The sequence below is a fragment of the Opisthocomus hoazin genome, chromosome 2, assembly GCF_030867145.1.
Source record: "Opisthocomus hoazin isolate bOpiHoa1 chromosome 2, bOpiHoa1.hap1, whole genome shotgun sequence".
Lineage (NCBI taxonomy): Eukaryota > Metazoa > Chordata > Aves > Opisthocomiformes > Opisthocomidae > Opisthocomus > Opisthocomus hoazin.
This window is the reverse complement of record NC_134415.1, coordinates 38,351,427-38,369,695: the sequence shown is the minus strand read 5'-3', so window position 1 is coordinate 38,369,695 and position 18,269 is coordinate 38,351,427. Positions and strand designations below refer to the sequence as shown.

The window sequence follows — 18,269 nt, the reverse complement described above, 5'->3', positions numbered from 1 at the left end:
CTTTCCACATTCCATGGACCTTTCTCTTCTGCCTGATCTCCGCTAGAAGCTCCTTGTTTAACCATGCAGGTCTCCTGCCTCCTTTGCTAAATTTCTTTCTCAAGGGGATGCATTGCTCCTGTGCATGGAAGAAGTGTTGTTTAAAGAGCGACCAGCACTCATGGACCCCCCTGCCTTCAAGAGCCCTGGCCCACGGGATTCCTCCCAGTAGCTCCTTGAAGAGGGCAAAGTCAGCCCTCCTGAGGTCCAGGGTTTCGATCCTGCTTATCGCCCTGCTTCCTCCACGCAGGATCCTGAACTCGACCATTTCATGGTCACTGCAGCCGAGTCTACCTCCGACCTTCACATCCTCCACCAGGCCCTCCTTGTTTGTTAACACGAGGTCCAGCAGCACGCCTTTCCTTGTTGGTTCTTCCACCACTTGCATCAGAAAGTTATCATCGATGCTCTGTAGGAACCTCCTGGATTGCGCCTGCCTAGCTGTATGGTCTTCCCAGCTGATGTCAGGGTGGTTGAAGTCCCCCATGAGAACCAGGGCCTGTGACTGTGAGGCTGCTTGCAGCTGCCTGTAGAAGGCCTCATCAACCTCCTCCTCCTGGTCAGGTGGCCTGTAGTATACACCCACCGTAATGTCACCCATGTGAGCCTGTCCCTTAATTCTAACCCACAAGCTTTCAACTCGTTCCTCATTTGCCCCCAGGCCAAGCTCAATGCATTCCAGTTGCTCCCTCACATATAGAGCAACTCCCCCACCTCTCCTTGTTGGTCTGTCTTGCCTAAAGAGTCTGTAGCCATCTATGACAGCATGCCAGTCATGCGAGTTGTCCCACCACGTTTCTGTGATGGCGACCAAGTCGTAGCCGTCCTGCTGTATAATGGCTTCCAGCTCCTCCTGTTTATTGCCCATGCTACATGCATTGGTGTAAACACACTTGAGCTGGGCTGTCAATCTCACCCCTGGCCTTGGCACTCCAAGCCTAGGCTCATCCCTAGTGAGCTGGGCAATATCCCCTTCCCCCTTCGAACCTAGTTTAAAGCCCTCTCAATGAGCCCCGCCAGCTCGTGGCCAAAAATTCTTTTTCCCCTTTGTGATAGCTGAGTTCCACTTGTTGCCAGCAGGCCCGGTGCTGTGCACACCTCCCCATGATCAAAGAAGCCAAAATTTGACCGATGGCACCAGTCCCTGAGCCACCTGTTAACCAGGTGAGTTTTCCTGCCCCTTTCAGTGTCCCCTGCCACTGATGGGATGGAGGAAAACACCACCTGCGCCCCTGATCCCTCAACCAGTCGCCCCAGTGCCCTGAAGTCCCTTTTGATGGCCTTGGGACTTCTTTCTGCTACCTCATCCCTGCCAACCTGCATTACCAAGAGGGGGTAGTAATCAGAAGGCCGCACCAGACCAGGGAGTTTCTTCGCAACATCCCTAACCCGGGCCCCAGGGAGGCAGCAGACTTCCCTGTGGGATGGGTCCGGTCGGCAGATCGGGCCCTCTGTTCCCCTCAGAAAGGAATCACCTATGACAATGACCCTCCTTTTTTTCTTAGTTGAGGCAGTCGTAATTCTTGGGGCTGTCTGACTCGTTCTAGGCAACCCCCTGGATGGAGCCTCACCTTCACCCACATCCTCTGTGGCCAGTCCCTCACATTCCAGAGCCCCATACCTGTTGCTTAAGGGCAACTGGGCAGGTGAGGGAGGCCGGGGGGAGATTCGCTTGCCACCCCGAGCAGGGACCCGTTTCCATTCCCCCCCATCTCTTAGGCCCCCTCTTTCTGCTCGGTGGCAAGAGGGTTGGGGGTTCTCTGCTTTCTGTGGAGCCGCCTCCTGCTGCCTCAGCCTCATGGAGGGCAGGGTGCGGCTCCACCAGTCGATCTCCCTCTCACACTCCCGGATGCTCCTCAGCCTCTCCACTTCCTCCTTCAGCTCTGCCACCAGGCTGAGCAGGTCATTCACCTGCTCGCACCGAACACAGCCGTTGTCTCTGCTGTCCTCCGGTACGAGCGCCAGGCTCAGGCACTCCCTGCAGCCAGAGACCTGGACACCCGCGTTCTTGCGTGGGGCCTCCGTCTGGGTCCCCACACTCCTTCGAGCAACAGCTTTACCACGGGTGGTAACCATGGCTAGAATATCTCCTGGAAGAGCGATGCCCCCTACTTGAGTTGCCAGTTGCCAGACTGGCTGCACCCTGCCAGTCGCCTTCCCCGCTCGCCCTGCCTGCGCGAACTGCCGCGCCGCTCCCGGGCTGCTGCGCCGCCTCTGTTTGCCGGCTCTGTTCGCTCGCGCTCCCTGGGAGCTGCTCTTATCCCTGAGGGGGTTTGGCCGCTGTCACACTCGACTCCGCCCCCGCTGAGTCAGAGCTGCTGCTCGTTGGCACCTCCCGCTTTCCCGCTGGGCGGGGGGGCTGGGGTCTCCTCTCTCTCTCTCTCTCTCTCTCTCTCTCTCGGCGCTTTTTGCCGCCTCGCCGCTGCGGTTTTGCCACCGGAGAAAGGGTCCCTCGGCGCGAGTCTCTGCTCCAGAACCCTTCACCTTCAGTAGCTTCGCCGAAATGATCAACAGAATCTTCACAGAATCTCTAAAAATAAAGATCATGAACCCTGCAATGCAAGGAAAAGGGGACAACTAGCAGTTACACTCAAAGGAGCAACAGATGGAGACTCCCAAGAGGAGGGATGGTGGCAGCAGAAGGGAGGCTCCTGCTCCATATGCAGATCTGCAGTTGCAGAATAGATTTTTGTAACCTGGAAACTGGTGAGGAGGAACAAGACCTGACAGGGGAGCCAGCTAAACCTGAACCAAATGTCCATACCAAGAAGCAAAGGTGAGTGACACTCACTGAAGACTCCTGTCTGCAGGAAATGGAAGCCCCATCTACTGGCCTGACTTGATGTCTCAAGGGCTTTGTGGCTTGTTGGGGGCCTGGACATGGGATGATAAGGACAGATTGCCAAGGTTTGTGCAGCTCTCTGACTATTAACCCTTGCTGCTCGTTCATGGAAGCATCAAAAGCACCTGTTTTTCAAGTGACTATACTAAGAGTATACTGAGTGACTACAGATCTGTGGGCATGGGGGCCCAGGTGCTGTCCTAAATCCTGCCAGTGAGTGGGAAAGAGGTAGAAGTGGATGCATCCTGCAGGTCAACACCTAGCTATCAAAGACAGGCCTTTACCTTCTATGACCATGGGTCCCTCTTTGAGGAAAAAGGACTATTGGTGAAAGAAGGGACCCATCTGACAGGGTGGCAAGAACATCTTTGCAAAGGCTTTGCAGCTAGGCTTGCTAACCTAGAGAGGAGGGCTTTAAAGCAGGTACAATGAGAGATTACCATAACCTCAAGAGAAATAGAAGAACAGACGCTGTGATAAGGTGACTCAGGAGAAGATGACAGAGGCTTTTGTGCCTCCACTGGGAAAGCAGCACAACTGGTGGCCCACCTCAAGTGCCTGTCCACAAACACCTAAACATGTGAAACAAACAGGATAAGTTAGTAGTCCATGTGCTGTTGCAAAACTATGATCTCATGGGGATTACAGAGACTCGGTGGGACAGCTCGCATGGCTTGAGTGCTGTAACGAATGGAAAGAAGGACTGGGAAGGCAAGGAGGTATGTTTGCATATGAGGGGCTTGAATGCAGACGCTGTCCTTGGAGCAGGTGATGAGACAGTCACTATTGATGGGTAAGTGATCAGCACTAAATAACACAGGTAACAGAATGGTAAACATCTGCTACTGGCTGCCTGATCAAGAAGAAAAAGTAGATGAAGCCTTCTTTAGAGAACTGAAGGAAGCCTTGCAATTGCAAGCCTTGGTACCCACAGCGAGCTTGAATAACTCTTGTATCTGCCTGGAAATGCAATACGACAGGGTAAAGCAATCCAGGAGTCTTCTGGTGAGCTTTGTGCAGAACCAGAAAAACAAGAAATGAAGGTTCAGAGTCACAAAAAAAGGACAACAACGAACAGGAGCGCAGTTTCTTCTCTCCAGCATTAGACCATTCACCCAAAGTTTTGGTTCAATAACCTCCTCTTTTACAGGAGTTCCTGCATTCTCACCTGACAGCAGAGTACCGTAAACATTGTGTATTTAAGCCCCAGACAGAATGGGAGCAAGCGTATTGCGATCTTTCTCATTGAAGCTTTACAGCTTTGCATAAAATTAAGACATATTCCCTATGAAAGGGACCTCAGGAGTCTCACAGCCCTGGAGACAGCCCTGTTTACTGTGACCAACTAATTTTTCCACTCTCTGTTCCAGTAAATACGTAAGTATTGGGCACCAAAAAAAGCTACTAAGGGTAATAGACCAGGAATACTTTGTGAATTATTACTGATAGTGCTCCCTTGAGAAATGGGAAATCCCAGGTCAAACATACCCTGCTGAATACAGATCACAGATCTTAACCAGTATTTGCCACCTTTCAGACAGAAGAGAGTGGGGGTTAGGGAGGTAGGGAGGAGCAGTAAAGAAATCAGCATCTCCTCTAGCAGTTTTGTAAAGGTGCCTGTCTTTTCCTTCATTTCCCTGTCCTCCTCAGTGTTTGGAAACAAAATCCTCTGGAAAGATTGGATTTTTTTGCACTAGCAGTCTGTCCTGTTTATAATAATAGCCAGGGTCCCTCCTGCTATCCAAGATGCTGACTCTGATCCAAATGCCAGAAATACTGATGGTAGCCAAAGTAACAGCCTTTAACTAGGCCCTTAGAAGTTCTCAACACACAATGGACACCAAATGGCTACACGACTGATGCACATCTGCTCCACCTGTCCAAAGGGCTAACTATCGAAGACTGACTTCATCAGTCCTCAGAGAAATATCAAGTAATGAGAGTGTTGAGAACAGCTCAATTCCCCTGATTGCTAACAGAGGGAAAATTTGTTGCTGATGCTTCCTTACAAACCTTCTGGCTCCAACCACCTTTGTCTTTATAGTGCAATGTAAGCTCCTACAGACTGTTACCCAGGCGATTTTGCCACGGCTTGGACTAGATGACCATTGTCGGTCCGTTCCAGCTGAAAGAGTCTAATCCATTCTGTCTGGCAAGGGGTAGAGGAATGAGACCCTTCCCATGAAAGCAAATCTGTGCAACAACAGCTTTTCTCCAAAGAGTAGCATTTGTGCAAATATTAACATCCCACATAAGGTATATCAGTTTTGTTTTCCTAGAAGCACAGAATAAATTCAGATTCAGAATAAATTTGGATTTAGTTAAGCCAAGTGGCCCATAACTTTACAAATGCTCAGCAATCAAGTTGAACTGCCAAGTAGCGATTCTCTGTAAAAACATACAAACCAAATACCTAGCATTCATCAGAGGCTTAGCAGGGTAGTGGCTCCCTAGGTAAAAGCTACTGTGGTAGCCCTTGAAACAGGGTCTGGAAAGCCAGAGTGGCAGCCGCTGAGGATGGAGGAACTAATGCTCAGTGAAGATCATGAAGAGCAGAAATGATCCTACCTCAAAGCTTTAATCAGTCTCACAATGAGACCCTTTTAGTGACAGCCTATGCTATCTGCCTACTAAGGAGCTCCTTGCCTTTTCATATTAAAAAAAAAAAAAATCATACAATTGGGCATCAGTAAATTGCACATAAAAAAACCCAAATCCATAAAATCACTGCCAACACTGCTTTCCAGTGGATTTTGCTCCACAGAATCACTGGCTTTTCCCTTTCTTAAAATCAAAGGTGCTTTCAGAATAAAAAAGTGACTGATAATAATAAGGCAAAAGGTAAGTTAAGCAAACAAAACTACAGCGTCCTAAAGGCCAGGCCCATTATCTGTATTACTAGCAAGTCATTCAGTGTCTTTCTGAAAAGCTGGCAAGCAATACTGAAGTTACCAATTTCAGAGGATGTGAAAACAGCAAATACTTTTTATAGCATTACTCATAAAGTATGACAATGCTTCTGAAACTGTAGCAAACTGCACAGAACCTACTTGAACAGAAAATGTCTGTTAATCAATGAACACAGCTGAAAGCAAAATTCAGACATGCTTCCAGAAAAAGAGAAAGTGAGCTCCTTCCGCTACCTATCTTGTGTATTGTACTTCAGAACCAAATGACAAAAATACTAAGCACAGGATAATCACGTTATAAATCTGGAAATTGTGTTCTTCATCGATAAAGGAACTGAAAGAGAATGAAGAAAGAAGAATCTACCTTACTGACTTAAAACAATCTCTTTGGTGAAATAAAAGATAGAGTTCTTCATTAAAAAAAGGAAAAAACCACCCTACGAAAATCTCATTTCACTTGTCTTCGTATCGCACTTCACCCCCACATCCTTCCTAATCCTCAGTGCATTATCTGGGCAGCAATCACACCATGCTTCTCCAGGCAAATGTCTCTGTCTGGTAAGTGGAACTCAACAGTGGTATCAGGCAGCAGGGACACAAAAGCATCAAGCAGCCTGGTTACTATATCATAATGTTAAACGGGACTGAAGTAAATATTTATGTATTATTTATTGTTTCATTTTTGCCAAAAAAAGCCTCACCACCTGAACTGTGGCATTGGAGAATAGGTGTATTATGTATATTAGGTATATGAAACTTAACCTCATATGGTCCTCCCCCATCCCAAACAAAACGAGACTTTTTATCCCTTTCAGCAGAGCATATTCCCACCCTTCTGAGGATCCCAGTGTCTTTTTTCAGGAAAAGATTTTGTGTCATTAGTCCTCCCATGAGACCCATCTGTGGCAAGCAAGCAAGCAACCAACCACTAGAATGACCAGAATTAAGACCAATCGCCTCAGAATTGTGTGTCCTAATAAAGTCTCACCTCACCCATGCCAACCCAAGCAGGACACACCTTGCAAGACACAGCTAAACAATCTTTTGCTCTGAAAAATGTCAAGACTGAATGTAGCACTGTTTCCAAAAACAGGGCCTGGGAGTATGCTTTAAGGATGTAGCAATATAAAAGCAAAGTAATTCTAAATTAGTGGGAGAAAGGAGGAAAAGAGAGGATCCAAAAGAAGAGACATCTGGAAAAATTAGTTTCTTTGACTGTAAAGAAAGAACAGTGTTCAAACAACGGGGCTTGAAATATGAGACATAAAACATGGTTGCTTCACTGAAGCAATGAGGAAATTTTGCAGAAAAACAGTGTTAGTTTCAATCCATAACCGCCTTGAATTCTGACTGCAGAAAGAGGAAAGGAGTGGGGCAGTGTTTTGAAAAGGGCAATATGGAGAAGGGTTATCTCCAAACTAAACAGCATTGACAAGGAAGACTAGTGGTACAAAGTGTGTGTCTTTTTAAGAATAAGATGTAGACACAACCTTTGGAGCTGGTCCCATCTACAGCTAAAAAGAAAAGGCTTGCAATGTCCAACTGAAAATACTTATAATAAAAGAAGAAAAAATAGAAGAAAAATCCACCAGCGGTGTTCATCCACAAAAGGCATAAAATCTGCTCACTGATCTTTGCTTTCTTCTCACTACCCAACCATATCCAGCACTACAGAGTCTCTGAATTTAGCTCTCACATTGTCAGCAGCTTCTGAAACAATAATTATCTTGCAGATGGAAAAGATTTGCACACCAATAGGTATAAGCCTAGGATGATAAACAGAAATATTGTCTGAGCCCTCCATGTTTGCACTGTGTAGCAAAATAAATCTAGGAATGCTCTGACTGATACCTAGAACATGTGAAGCTTATCACCTCCTCATGAGTGACCCCAGGTAACACAGTGTTGGTAAAAGGACTGAAGATAACACGTCAGATGGTGCAAGTTATGTCCCCTGCCCTTACCTCCCCTCCAAGCAGGCATGCTGAAATACTCCTGCTTAGAAATCTGGACAGGGGCCAATATACACAAAACCAGAGCCAGGGAAGGATGAGAACAGCATTACAGGTTCCAGTTCACAGTAAGCTCAGCCTCAGAGATCAGGTCAGCCTCTAACTTCTAGCATTTTTTTCATATAAAGCTTTAAGAACACACTGACCTTGTTCCTCAGATCATACTCTCAGAGAACTGAACTAGAGCAGTCCTCTGGGACTACAGAAGTTACATGGCCAGCATTGGGCTCACCCTCTTTGCTTGGCCATGAGGTACTCAGTAAGTATTCCAAGCATGTTGAAAACATGATTATCCTGAAGGAAAATTAAACAAACAAACAAACAAGCCACACACCTTGTAAGAAAAAAGCAAGTATCCCTCCTTAGATTACCAACTCAGTTGAAATCACCTGCTGCTTCTCACCTTGCAGAAAATGCAGTCCAACATAATGACCAAGCATAACAACCACAAACCCAACAAAATCACAAAACCTTTCCATGCCTGAGCAGTTGCAGAACTGGAAAAAAATTACTTAAAATTTACTTACTGGCCGGACTTCACCAGTAGTGTTGGTATACTGACGGGCCAGACCAAAGTCTAACATGTAGCATTTCCTGTATGTTGAAGGTAAGCGGCCCATGGCAAAATTGGACTAGACAAAAAGAAAGAAAAAAACCCAACAATTTGATACCAGCAACTTGGGTTAGAGTGGCCATTTATTAACAAAACTTTGTCATATAGCATCATGACTGGAGAATCGCTGCTATGTTAGGAAGTTCACTTTGCAGATAAGTGACTGCGGAGTCTCAAAATAACTAAAATTCACATTAGCTTAGCTAAATTTCAGCTGCTATGAGAAAGAGCTACATTTAACACCACTAGCTCTGCAGCGAGAGCTCCATCACTTGCGTAACAGGCTGGAGTTATTGTAGACAAACACTTCTGTTCATGGTTCAGCTGCTAGCTTGCATTATTCTGCCCTAACTCCCAAAATCTCTATCCACTGTATTACATTACCTAAATTTATCTGAACATTCAGACATCTAAAAAACACTGAGTTTGGTTCTGAGTAAATAAACTCACAACACACAAATGGAGCAGCTCTCTTAACCCCCATCTTGAAGTTGCATCCTTTACCATAAAGGATGGCTGCTAAAGGATTTGTGGCCAGTCACATTGGTGACTGATTTTCAGCTGAATCTCATCAGCCAAAACCAGCTGATTTTAAAAGCAGCAAATTATTTTGCTGGAAGGAAGGCGGTCTCAGGGATAGCAGGAAGAAGCGTTCAGGTCAAGTAGTGAAGAGTTGCAGGAAAAAGACTGGATCCTACAGTGAGGCTTGGAATTATTGTGCCTCACCTAGGCAGGTGACCAACACTGTGACTGTGTTTCCAACACTGGAAACTGCTTCAATTTTTCTGGCAATTGCTCAGAAAAGATTAAAAGGATTATTTAGCCAAGCCAAATACATGAAATGGCATTTATTCAAGTGATGGGTCATAGAGCAAGACAACTTTTTCAAATGCCTTTTATAGTAATAATTGATTGGACTCGAAATGATTGTTGAAAGTTAGATTGCTTTGTCACGTGATCTTGACTGGTACAAGTATGAATGACAGCTACTAACCCACCATGGAGCAGCCTCTGTTGATAAAAACTAGTTTGCTATGCTCTTAAAAGGAATGACAATATTATATTACTATTCTGTACTTATAGAAAATAGCCAATGTGGCAGATAGTGGCTCATTGCAAGGAGGCCTCGATGCCTCCACTGGGATCTGCCCATATTCCACCCACCAGACTGTCTTTAGTGACTCAAGCAGGAGAGACAGACATACACCCAAAAGGAAGATTTCCAAAACAACATACAGGCTTGATGTCACGATGCAAGAATCCCACAGAGTGAATAGCTTCTATTGATTCCAGAATCTGTTTGCCTAATCGCAGCGTTGTGCTCAGCGTGAAAGTCCCTCGAGGCTGACTCCTTCTGAGATCTGCAAGATTTCGGCCCTGAAACAATCAATAAAACACTTAAACCATCACACTAAAGCATAGCATTTCACAGCTGCAAGTTCTAACATTCACCTCCAAAAAAGCAGAAATGCTAATCAGACACGTGCTCACCTTCTGCCTGCTTTATTTCTTGTATATGATCTTCCAATAGTTCATTTTAACTTTTAGAGGGATCTGTTTGCTGATAAGAAGATACCAGCCCAATATCTTGCGAAGTCAGCTAATCTATTATGTGGGAAACAGGCACAGCATGGACAGCAGTGCCTCAGACTGTAAGAACCCAGCATCTCCTTACTGTTAAACCCAGACTATATAGAAACTGATTTAAGAACATCTTTTGACTATTCTCTGAGCCATCTAAAGATTAAAGCAGTACAAATAATATGATAAGGAGGTCATGAAGACACCACCTGTTACAGCTCATAGAAGCAGCTTCATCAGAAATTCCCTAGCACACAACTGCATGGCTCAAGCTCAAGTCAGCATTGTTGTGGCAACGTCACAACAGGGAAAGTTGTCCATCAAAAGAATCACACCCAAAATCAGGAGAGGAGAATTTTTCCACTGATTTAAAAAATACTTATTAAAGAAAAGGTAATTTACTTCCAGTTAATTAAATTCAGCAATTTAGAAGGGGGGGAAAAAAAAGGACAGACTAAACATATGAAGAAACACAGTGTTCTTTGATCTGTCTTCTCAGTTTTGTCTATACCTCTTTATACTGGCAAAGAGAAACAAAGTGTTAAAATGTATATTCTATAGAAGAGTACCCCTCTAATATACAGAACTAATGCATTTATCAACTGATCAAAAACATTAGGAATAAGAGTCCACTGTTTCAGAGAACACGCATCAAGAACAAAAGTTATAGAGACATGCTGATTACCACTATGCTACAGAATCTCAATTCTGCTTCTGCAAAAACATACATGCATACAAGTCCAGATGTATTCAAACAAAATTCACAACAGAAGATATATGAAAGACTTCAAACATTTGATGAGAAAACACAGATTGCTCTCCAAACCAGTGAAATGCCTTCTATTCATCCACCCATTTTCAGTTCTCAAGTTACTTACAAACATTAAGGGGCCAGCTGCAACTGGCTCTTTTAGCGTATGACTAGTCTCTCAAATTGGTTTGACCCACGTTTCACTTCAGGGCTCTGGTCACTTGAACAGCCACACTTGACACGGGCCAGCTAACACAGATAGAGCCAAGCCACAGCATCCAGCCCAGGTTTGCTCCTTAGCATGAACAAAATAAGACGAGGCTACTTCTCTAGTGCTTATCTTTTATAATTTCTGTGACAGTTTACTACAGGCAGCACAGATTTGTCATCACTATACTGAAAGATCCAAGTTACTGAACTGACAGAAGATCTTTCTTTCTACTGTAAAGTGGTTCCTTGGACATCAATTCTTTTATCCAATGGTAACAGGGAAAAGCAGATTTTTTTCAGAGCCACACATTGAAATGTGCCATAATTTTCGCCAGCTGGTTTGGGAGATGGTCTCAGACATCTGCTCTCCAGAAACAACCCAAGGCATGTGAATATCCAATACTGCCCCCAGGAAAAGACAGAAAATAAGCATTCTTTTCCAGATAAACACCATCAGGCTGGCTAACAAACAGAGCAGATGAAATGAGCTGCAAAGCTTAGAGTGGTAGCCTCAGTCCCAGTGACTAAAGAGAAAGGGAGAATTGCAGCACATAATAGTCAGAGGGACACATAATAAAGCATGTCTCAGTAGACCTTGAAGGAGAATTTTAGCCTGAAGAATGACAGCGCAAAACTAGCTAATGCTTTAAGCATCAAAGACTTCATTTGCAAATAATTAAACTTTTTCTAGCTCTGCCCACTCTATGAGCTCAGCTACGTAGTCAAGAAAAGGCTAGAAAGTAACAGACTCTGTGCAGAGTATTTTCCAAGGTACAGCAATCTTCATCAGGCTTCTTAAAGACAGGATTGGGGAGTTAGGAACCCTGTTGTTCTACAAGCTCCAGATTAGCCCTTTGAAGTATCATACACACGCTCACACTGCAGCTGCAGCAACAGCCAGGGCTGGTTAGAAAGCAAACGTTTTTTTCTATCCATGACAGCAGCTGTGGTGCCAATGGTGCATAAAAGACAAACCCAAGCACCAGGAATTTACTGGTTTCATACATCCACCTTGCAAAGTAGAACTACACTTTCAAAAGAACCAGAAGTTTATTTTAAAGAAGTATTGGGGTTTGCTGGTGTCTATTTTACTTCATTCACCATTCACTAATTAAAAACAACCTTCTAGTTTATGCAGCAGCTTGCTTCTCATTACTTAGTGCTTCAACCTTCTCAGTTTCCTGCAGCATGTTCTATCACCCAAATCATACATAAAGTAACATGTCATGGGCCTTAAGCTCTTCAGGGGAAGAGCAGGCTTCTACCATATCACCAGACAGTGCTTTGCACAGCAAAGCCCTGATCATACAAGCTGCAAGAGCGATAGGGCAAGTTCCCTGTCAACTCTTATGTCAGATGCTGAAACAGGCTAGCTTCCAAGGCAATTGTGTCAGAAAGAAGCACCTTTAGTCTGCAAGTGTTCCCCCTGAGCCGAGGACAATCTCCCTCTCCTTAAAGGCCTTTCTTCCACGTGTTTTTGACTTAGTTATCTCTTCCCACTTGTTCCCCTCTTTCTCCTGTGACTGTATGGTATAAAAGAAAGCTGCTTTCATGAAAAGGAAAGCTGTTTTCACGACAGTGCCACCATATTTGGGCTCTGAAGACCTAACTATGTATGTTTTCTTGGTGAAGTTTTATGTTGAACCATGCAGAGGTCCCTGTAGCTCCTGCTGTTATCATGGCTTGTGTAGACACCCATGTAAGACTTCAGCTGGCTAACTCTGATAGGAGTAGCTGGCTGTCTAGCAGTACAGTCACCATGTGCTAGCTAACCAAGTATTTACCCATACTGACTTAATATCATCAGTGCTCAAACAGGAGAAAACATTTTCACAGAAGAAGCCAAGCTACTGCTGAGCTTGGTAGAGATGGGGGAGCCAGAGATCACTCCCTCTCACAGAGAAGACTGTGCTGCTGGTGTGACACCACCAGCTCCCACCACAGTCTAAGCTCTGATACAAGACATATTTTGAATGCTGCATCATAGAGCTCAGTAGAAGATATTTCAAACAGCTGCCACTGCTGCACAATATTGTGGGTAGTTCCTGCAAGCATTCTGAATTGTTTTCTCCAGAATATTGACAGAAAGTCATCTTAAACAGAACAGCAGAGTTATGAAATATCTTCGCACATCTTGACAACTGGAGCTACACCAAGGGATATCACAGCAACATTGCCCCTTCTCATTGTCTCCCATTCCACTCACCTTCTACGTACAACTAAGTCCCTACAGCTGTGCTTGGCCTTATTCTCTCACTGCAAATCCTTCCCTGTGATGTCATCTCCATGGGGCAGGGGGGAGAGAGGAAGCACAGAACTCACCTGAAGCTGCATGACCACATAATTAAATTTTTCATTCCTTCCACAGCCAATAAATCTGCAAACATGATCCTTCCCTGAAAAGAAACAGAAACATACAGAATGGAACACAACACAGTATTTAGAAAAATGGTTTCTGATCAAGGGCTTGTAACTGTAAATGGCATCAGGCAGGGAGTTTTGCAGAACAAACCGATTTTGCTTCTACTTCCCAGTCCCAGAGATCAGGAGGAGAGTGCTGACATTCAACAAGAAAACTGCCTGTGGAACAGCCGTGAGCGAAAATCAGTGTCAGGGATCCTCAAATCCTCAAACTGACAGAGGGCACAAGTGAGAGTGTGACAAATTGCAGTTTATACCACCACCGTGTGCATGCAGCACCACTCCAGCCACCACCACCCCGGAACTAAACCATGGGTAACACACATGACCACATGCGTTCACAGGTTCACTGTCAGCACGCTTAAGCTCATTACACCACATTTACTCAGTAAATGCCGACTCTTACACACTGCCACCACTACTACACTTGCCTGTTAGCATTGCTTACCCTGAAATGGCTAAACTAATGCTGCTTCAGCATGGACAAACCCTGATTTTAATTGTCAGAAACACCTGGAAGAGAAAGAAGCTTACAGAAAAACTCCAGTGAAACATTAAAGTTACTAAAGGCAATTTCATAATAAAAGAAGGGAATAAACCTGGGTAATTTCATGTTGAGTTCTGGCATAGTGTTAGAAGTACGAACTGCATCTACTCGGGCAAAATCAAAACCAACCAGCCTCCCCGCAACACTCAGCCAGTCCTCTAAGTTCACTCTCTGTGGTACAAAAGTGCTGTTGTAATGTCTACATTTCATCACGCAGCACCAGGCAGGAACTACATTTAAAAAGAAAAAAAATTGCAGAGGGAGCAAAGGCTGTGGTTTCAGATCCTGACCTGTAATGCATTTGTGATGGTGTGCTCTCTGTATTAGCAAAAATGCGATCATCTAATAGCAGACTGCTGATAACAGAGTAAAGGTTGATGCACACCACAGTGGTGAACATGTGGTTCCTGGTGGGGTTTTTCTAAGCAGGGAAGAGGGTGACTATCATTGCGTAGCTTTGCCCTGTATTTCTTTGTAGCGCTTGAGCAATGGCGATTTTAATTAGTTTTTAAACCAAAGCTTACTGTTTGATACCTCCCAGTTTTAAAATAAAAAAAGGAAGAACATGAACATATATAGTAATCAGTAATTGCACTGCCTGTAACACCCTGTGGACCCCGCTACTGCTTTCATTGTGTGCACCATAGGCCTGGGGCATCAAAAACTGTTGGGGACAGCAAAACATGACAGAATAGGGACATGGAGGCCAGCAGGAGAAACAGAGCAATACATACAGCTGTGGAATATGAAGCTTCATCCCAGGGCTCTCAGTAAGAGCATCAAGAGCCTGCCCTCCAGGGCCCGGCAGCATCCCACAGCAGAACACCCACACTCTCCCTCCTAACACAAGAAGATAACAGAGACGCTGGCAACCAGAACTGGAGGGACAGAGGCCTTGGCTACCCCTTACTCTCTTTGGAAGAACAGGCTTAAAACCAACCAACCAACTAACCAATCCTAGTATCCACCTGCATCTGGTTAGATTAGCAAGTAGATCATGTGGCTGCAGACCCTTCATGTCCCTGGCACAGACTTCAGGACATTGTCCAGTTTCAGGACTGGGTGTGCAAGACCATACCAAAATGATCAAGGAATGCCACAAGCTACCGTATATCAGGGACAGATATTCAGAGATCAGAAAAGTACCCTCTTCGGTACACATACATCAGGGCAGCCTGCACACTCTTCCTTGATCCTTTTTCTCACACACCAAGCCCTTGTCCTGTGTGTGCCCGTGAGTACTGGGGGCCACAGGTCTCCTACTATCGCAAATTCATTTCAAATCCAGTGTTGATTTTGACATAGAGATGTTCGGTTTTCTAAGGGAACTCCTTGAGACGCTGTCTGGATGCGGCACACGTCCTGGCCTGGGCATTACCAAGAAGGGACCGCCAGCAAGCCTCAACTGTCCTACGCATCTTCCTGCCATGGGTCCCAGTACAGATGGCCTTGCTGCCTGCCAATGTGAAGGCAGCCTCAAAGCAGATTTGTGGCGACAAAGTCAACATATCTGGATAATCTCAGAAAGAATCAGTTATGTTTCCTTAGGAGCTTATGATACCTGTGTGCTTCAGCAAACTGTCAAACTACAGAGGTCTCAGACAGGATGGACAGGCCAACGCAGCTCCATGCTCATCCCAGACCTGACTCCTTTCAGTCCATACAGATTGACACAGACCAGCCTGGCTTACTTATAGACACACTGTGAGTCCCACTCTGCTTTGTTTTGCCTTTCAGAGCACCAGGAGATGGATATTGAGGGAACAGCAAAAACAATGAGTGTTTCTACTGGCAATGCAAGCTACTGTGTGGTAAAAAGGGTAAACTACTCCACATTTTACCCGCTTTTGTTGTTTTAAATAATTGCAAAGCACTGATAGGGAGAACACCATGTGCTTTTATTGCTGTAAAACTACAGGCAATACTAGAAACCAATCCTCTGACAGGGAGAAACTGGCCACGTTAAGTCAGTTATTTCAGTGAAACAGGAATGGTACTGTCCAATACACTTGATTGTGACTTAAGACACATCCCTGCTAATTCAGTATTGCCTCTTCTGATTTTGAATATATTCCTGAGACTTTTTTTTTTTTTCCCAAAAATCAGCTTCCTCCATAACATCATTGTTTTCTGGATCACAAAATTTTATAGAAATAAAAAAAAATAAATAAATTTTGAATTTATTATCTTTGAGAATTGTATGGATGTTTAGGCGGACAACATGTTTCTGCTGACTATAATTTTTGAAAATTATGAATGGATCGACAGTCTTAATGACCCACATCTCTAAACTGACTTGATTTTATACCGAATCCTCCTTTCCAGTCTAAAATGAGCTCCTACCTCACCTGTTGGTCTTGGGAATTTAGGCTCTCCCACAGCTCTCCCATGCACTATTCTGCAACACAAGCAACACCAGGAAAAGAAGAAGAAAGGGGGTAGGGAAGACTGTGCCAATTCCTGCACGAAACAAAAGGAATATAACAGATTGTAGAGAAAGCAGGCCACATTTAGAGGTGGTGTATGTACAGCCAGCTGGTCATATAGATGGGATAAATGCTTGCAGCATTTCTGAGGTTTCTGAGGCTTTTACTCATGTTTCAACTAAAGGAGGCACCAGGTTACAACCGTTTGCTCTCTCGGAGGAGTTCATGCCATGCTGAAATAGCAGATGAAGGCTGACAGTCAGGCGTGACTTTGTGATTCTTGCAGATCAGTCCTGAGGCTGATGAGAACTATGAAGCCCACAAGAACAATCATGTTAATAACCTCCTGTGCCGCCAGGATGATGGGACCATCATGCTTTCCTTTAAGGCAAAAGGAAATAGTCCTCCTTCGTCACACATGCTCTCCTCAAGCATGAAGATCATAGCACAGAGAGCAACAAAGCAGATTTTAACCCAGAAAAGTAAGCAAAGGAAAAAAAAAAACACTTTTCTCAAGGAGCCTCACAACCATTTTACTGCACTAACTGCCATCTCATGCTTCCTCCTCTTCTAGATTGTTCCACTGAACAGCCACTCTGATACTACACAAGATCACAAGCTCATACGTTAGAAAATAAGTCCTATATCTGTATTTGTTTATTACTGAAACAAAGCAATTATCTTCCAACAAAGTAAAGGAAGAAAGCAAGGGATTATAATGAGTTTTGGCCTGTTAACTAACTAGCATAGGTTGGAGGAATGAGTCAGCCTGATGTTCATGAACACTGACCTGAGAAAAGTTTCAGAGAACATGTGTTTTATTCTGTTTCACATGCATTCATTTTTTTCCAAGCATTTAGTTAAGGCAATGTTTTAATGTTCACCCATAGAAAAATATTCTTTCTACTGCTGCCTTTAAACTAAAATGAACATAATAATCTCCCATATAATACTGGGTAACAAATACAAATATTTCAGTTACTGAAATGATCTTCACCACCCTTGTTCTGAAGAAACTTAAAAATCACAGTCAATAACCATGTCCTCATATACAAAAATAACTTCAAGCATCTGGAAAACCCTTCCACCCTACGACAGGTATTCATCATCTTGTAGACATATGATTAAAAACCCCATGTTAATACTTTAAAACTTTCATTACATGAAAAACTTTCATTACACAGCACTTAAAAAACTAAATGATGATCCTGTTTTGAATGTATGTTTCCACATGGATCAATTTCAAACTGCTGGATACCAATATTCATTCCAATCATCTACTCATTAAAGTTCTTAAATGTTCCTAATGTATTTTCAATACAGCAATGAAACTAATCAAACAAATAGTAAGAAAGAAATATGTGACATTACTGTTGCAATTTGAAGTATCTTTTTCTAGGTAACAGACTCCGTATTTCCTGCATTTTCACCTGCAGAAAACAAATAACCACTCTTCTCCCCAAAGGAGTTCAAGAATTTAATCTTTTAAATTTATGCTAAAATTATTTTGTGATTCATCTCCATAGATGAGCTGTCTCATTGCTAACAGTCCACCCAAAACACTGAAGAACCTTCTACTGCATGGATTACCATAAATCTCACAGCAATTATTGTTACTCTTACAATTGTTACCCCACCAATTCCTGCATTTCCTCTTTAGTACAAGACCACAGTGACCCAACAGCGCGAGCCCATGAGGACGGCTGCAGGAAACGCAGAATGTGACACTCCAGGAAAGCGTCAGAGAACTAGGTTTGTTCAGTCTTAGGAAGGCAGCAGAGGGGGATCTAACTGCTGATCAGAGCCAACTAACAGCAGAGTGCCAAGAAGATGGAACCTGACTTTTCCCAGAGGTGCACAGAGAGGCACTGGACAGCAGCTGCAACATGGGAAATCCCCATTAGGCGTCACTGCTTTT

The 18,269-nt window shown here is 44.2% G+C and overlaps 1 protein-coding gene across 5 annotated transcripts in view; it reads right to left on the bottom strand.

Annotated features, from left to right (window-relative positions):
* TTBK1 (tau tubulin kinase 1) overlaps window positions 1-18,269 on the bottom strand; it is a 121,181-nt gene that overhangs the window by 68,643 nt on the left and 34,269 nt on the right. For 4 of the 5 annotated variants that reach the window (XM_075413232.1, XM_075413233.1, XM_075413234.1 and 1 more), the window contains exons 4-6: window positions 13,280-13,353; window positions 9,652-9,792; window positions 8,330-8,434 (exon numbers count right to left, since the gene is read on the bottom strand). In XM_075413232.1, the coding sequence (XP_075269347.1) occupies window positions 8,330-8,434; window positions 9,652-9,792; window positions 13,280-13,353 (320 nt within the window). Of the gene's footprint in view, window positions 1-8,329; window positions 8,435-9,651; window positions 9,793-13,279; window positions 13,354-18,269 lie in introns of those variants that run through there. The other variant, XM_075413237.1, reaches the window with a different exon arrangement.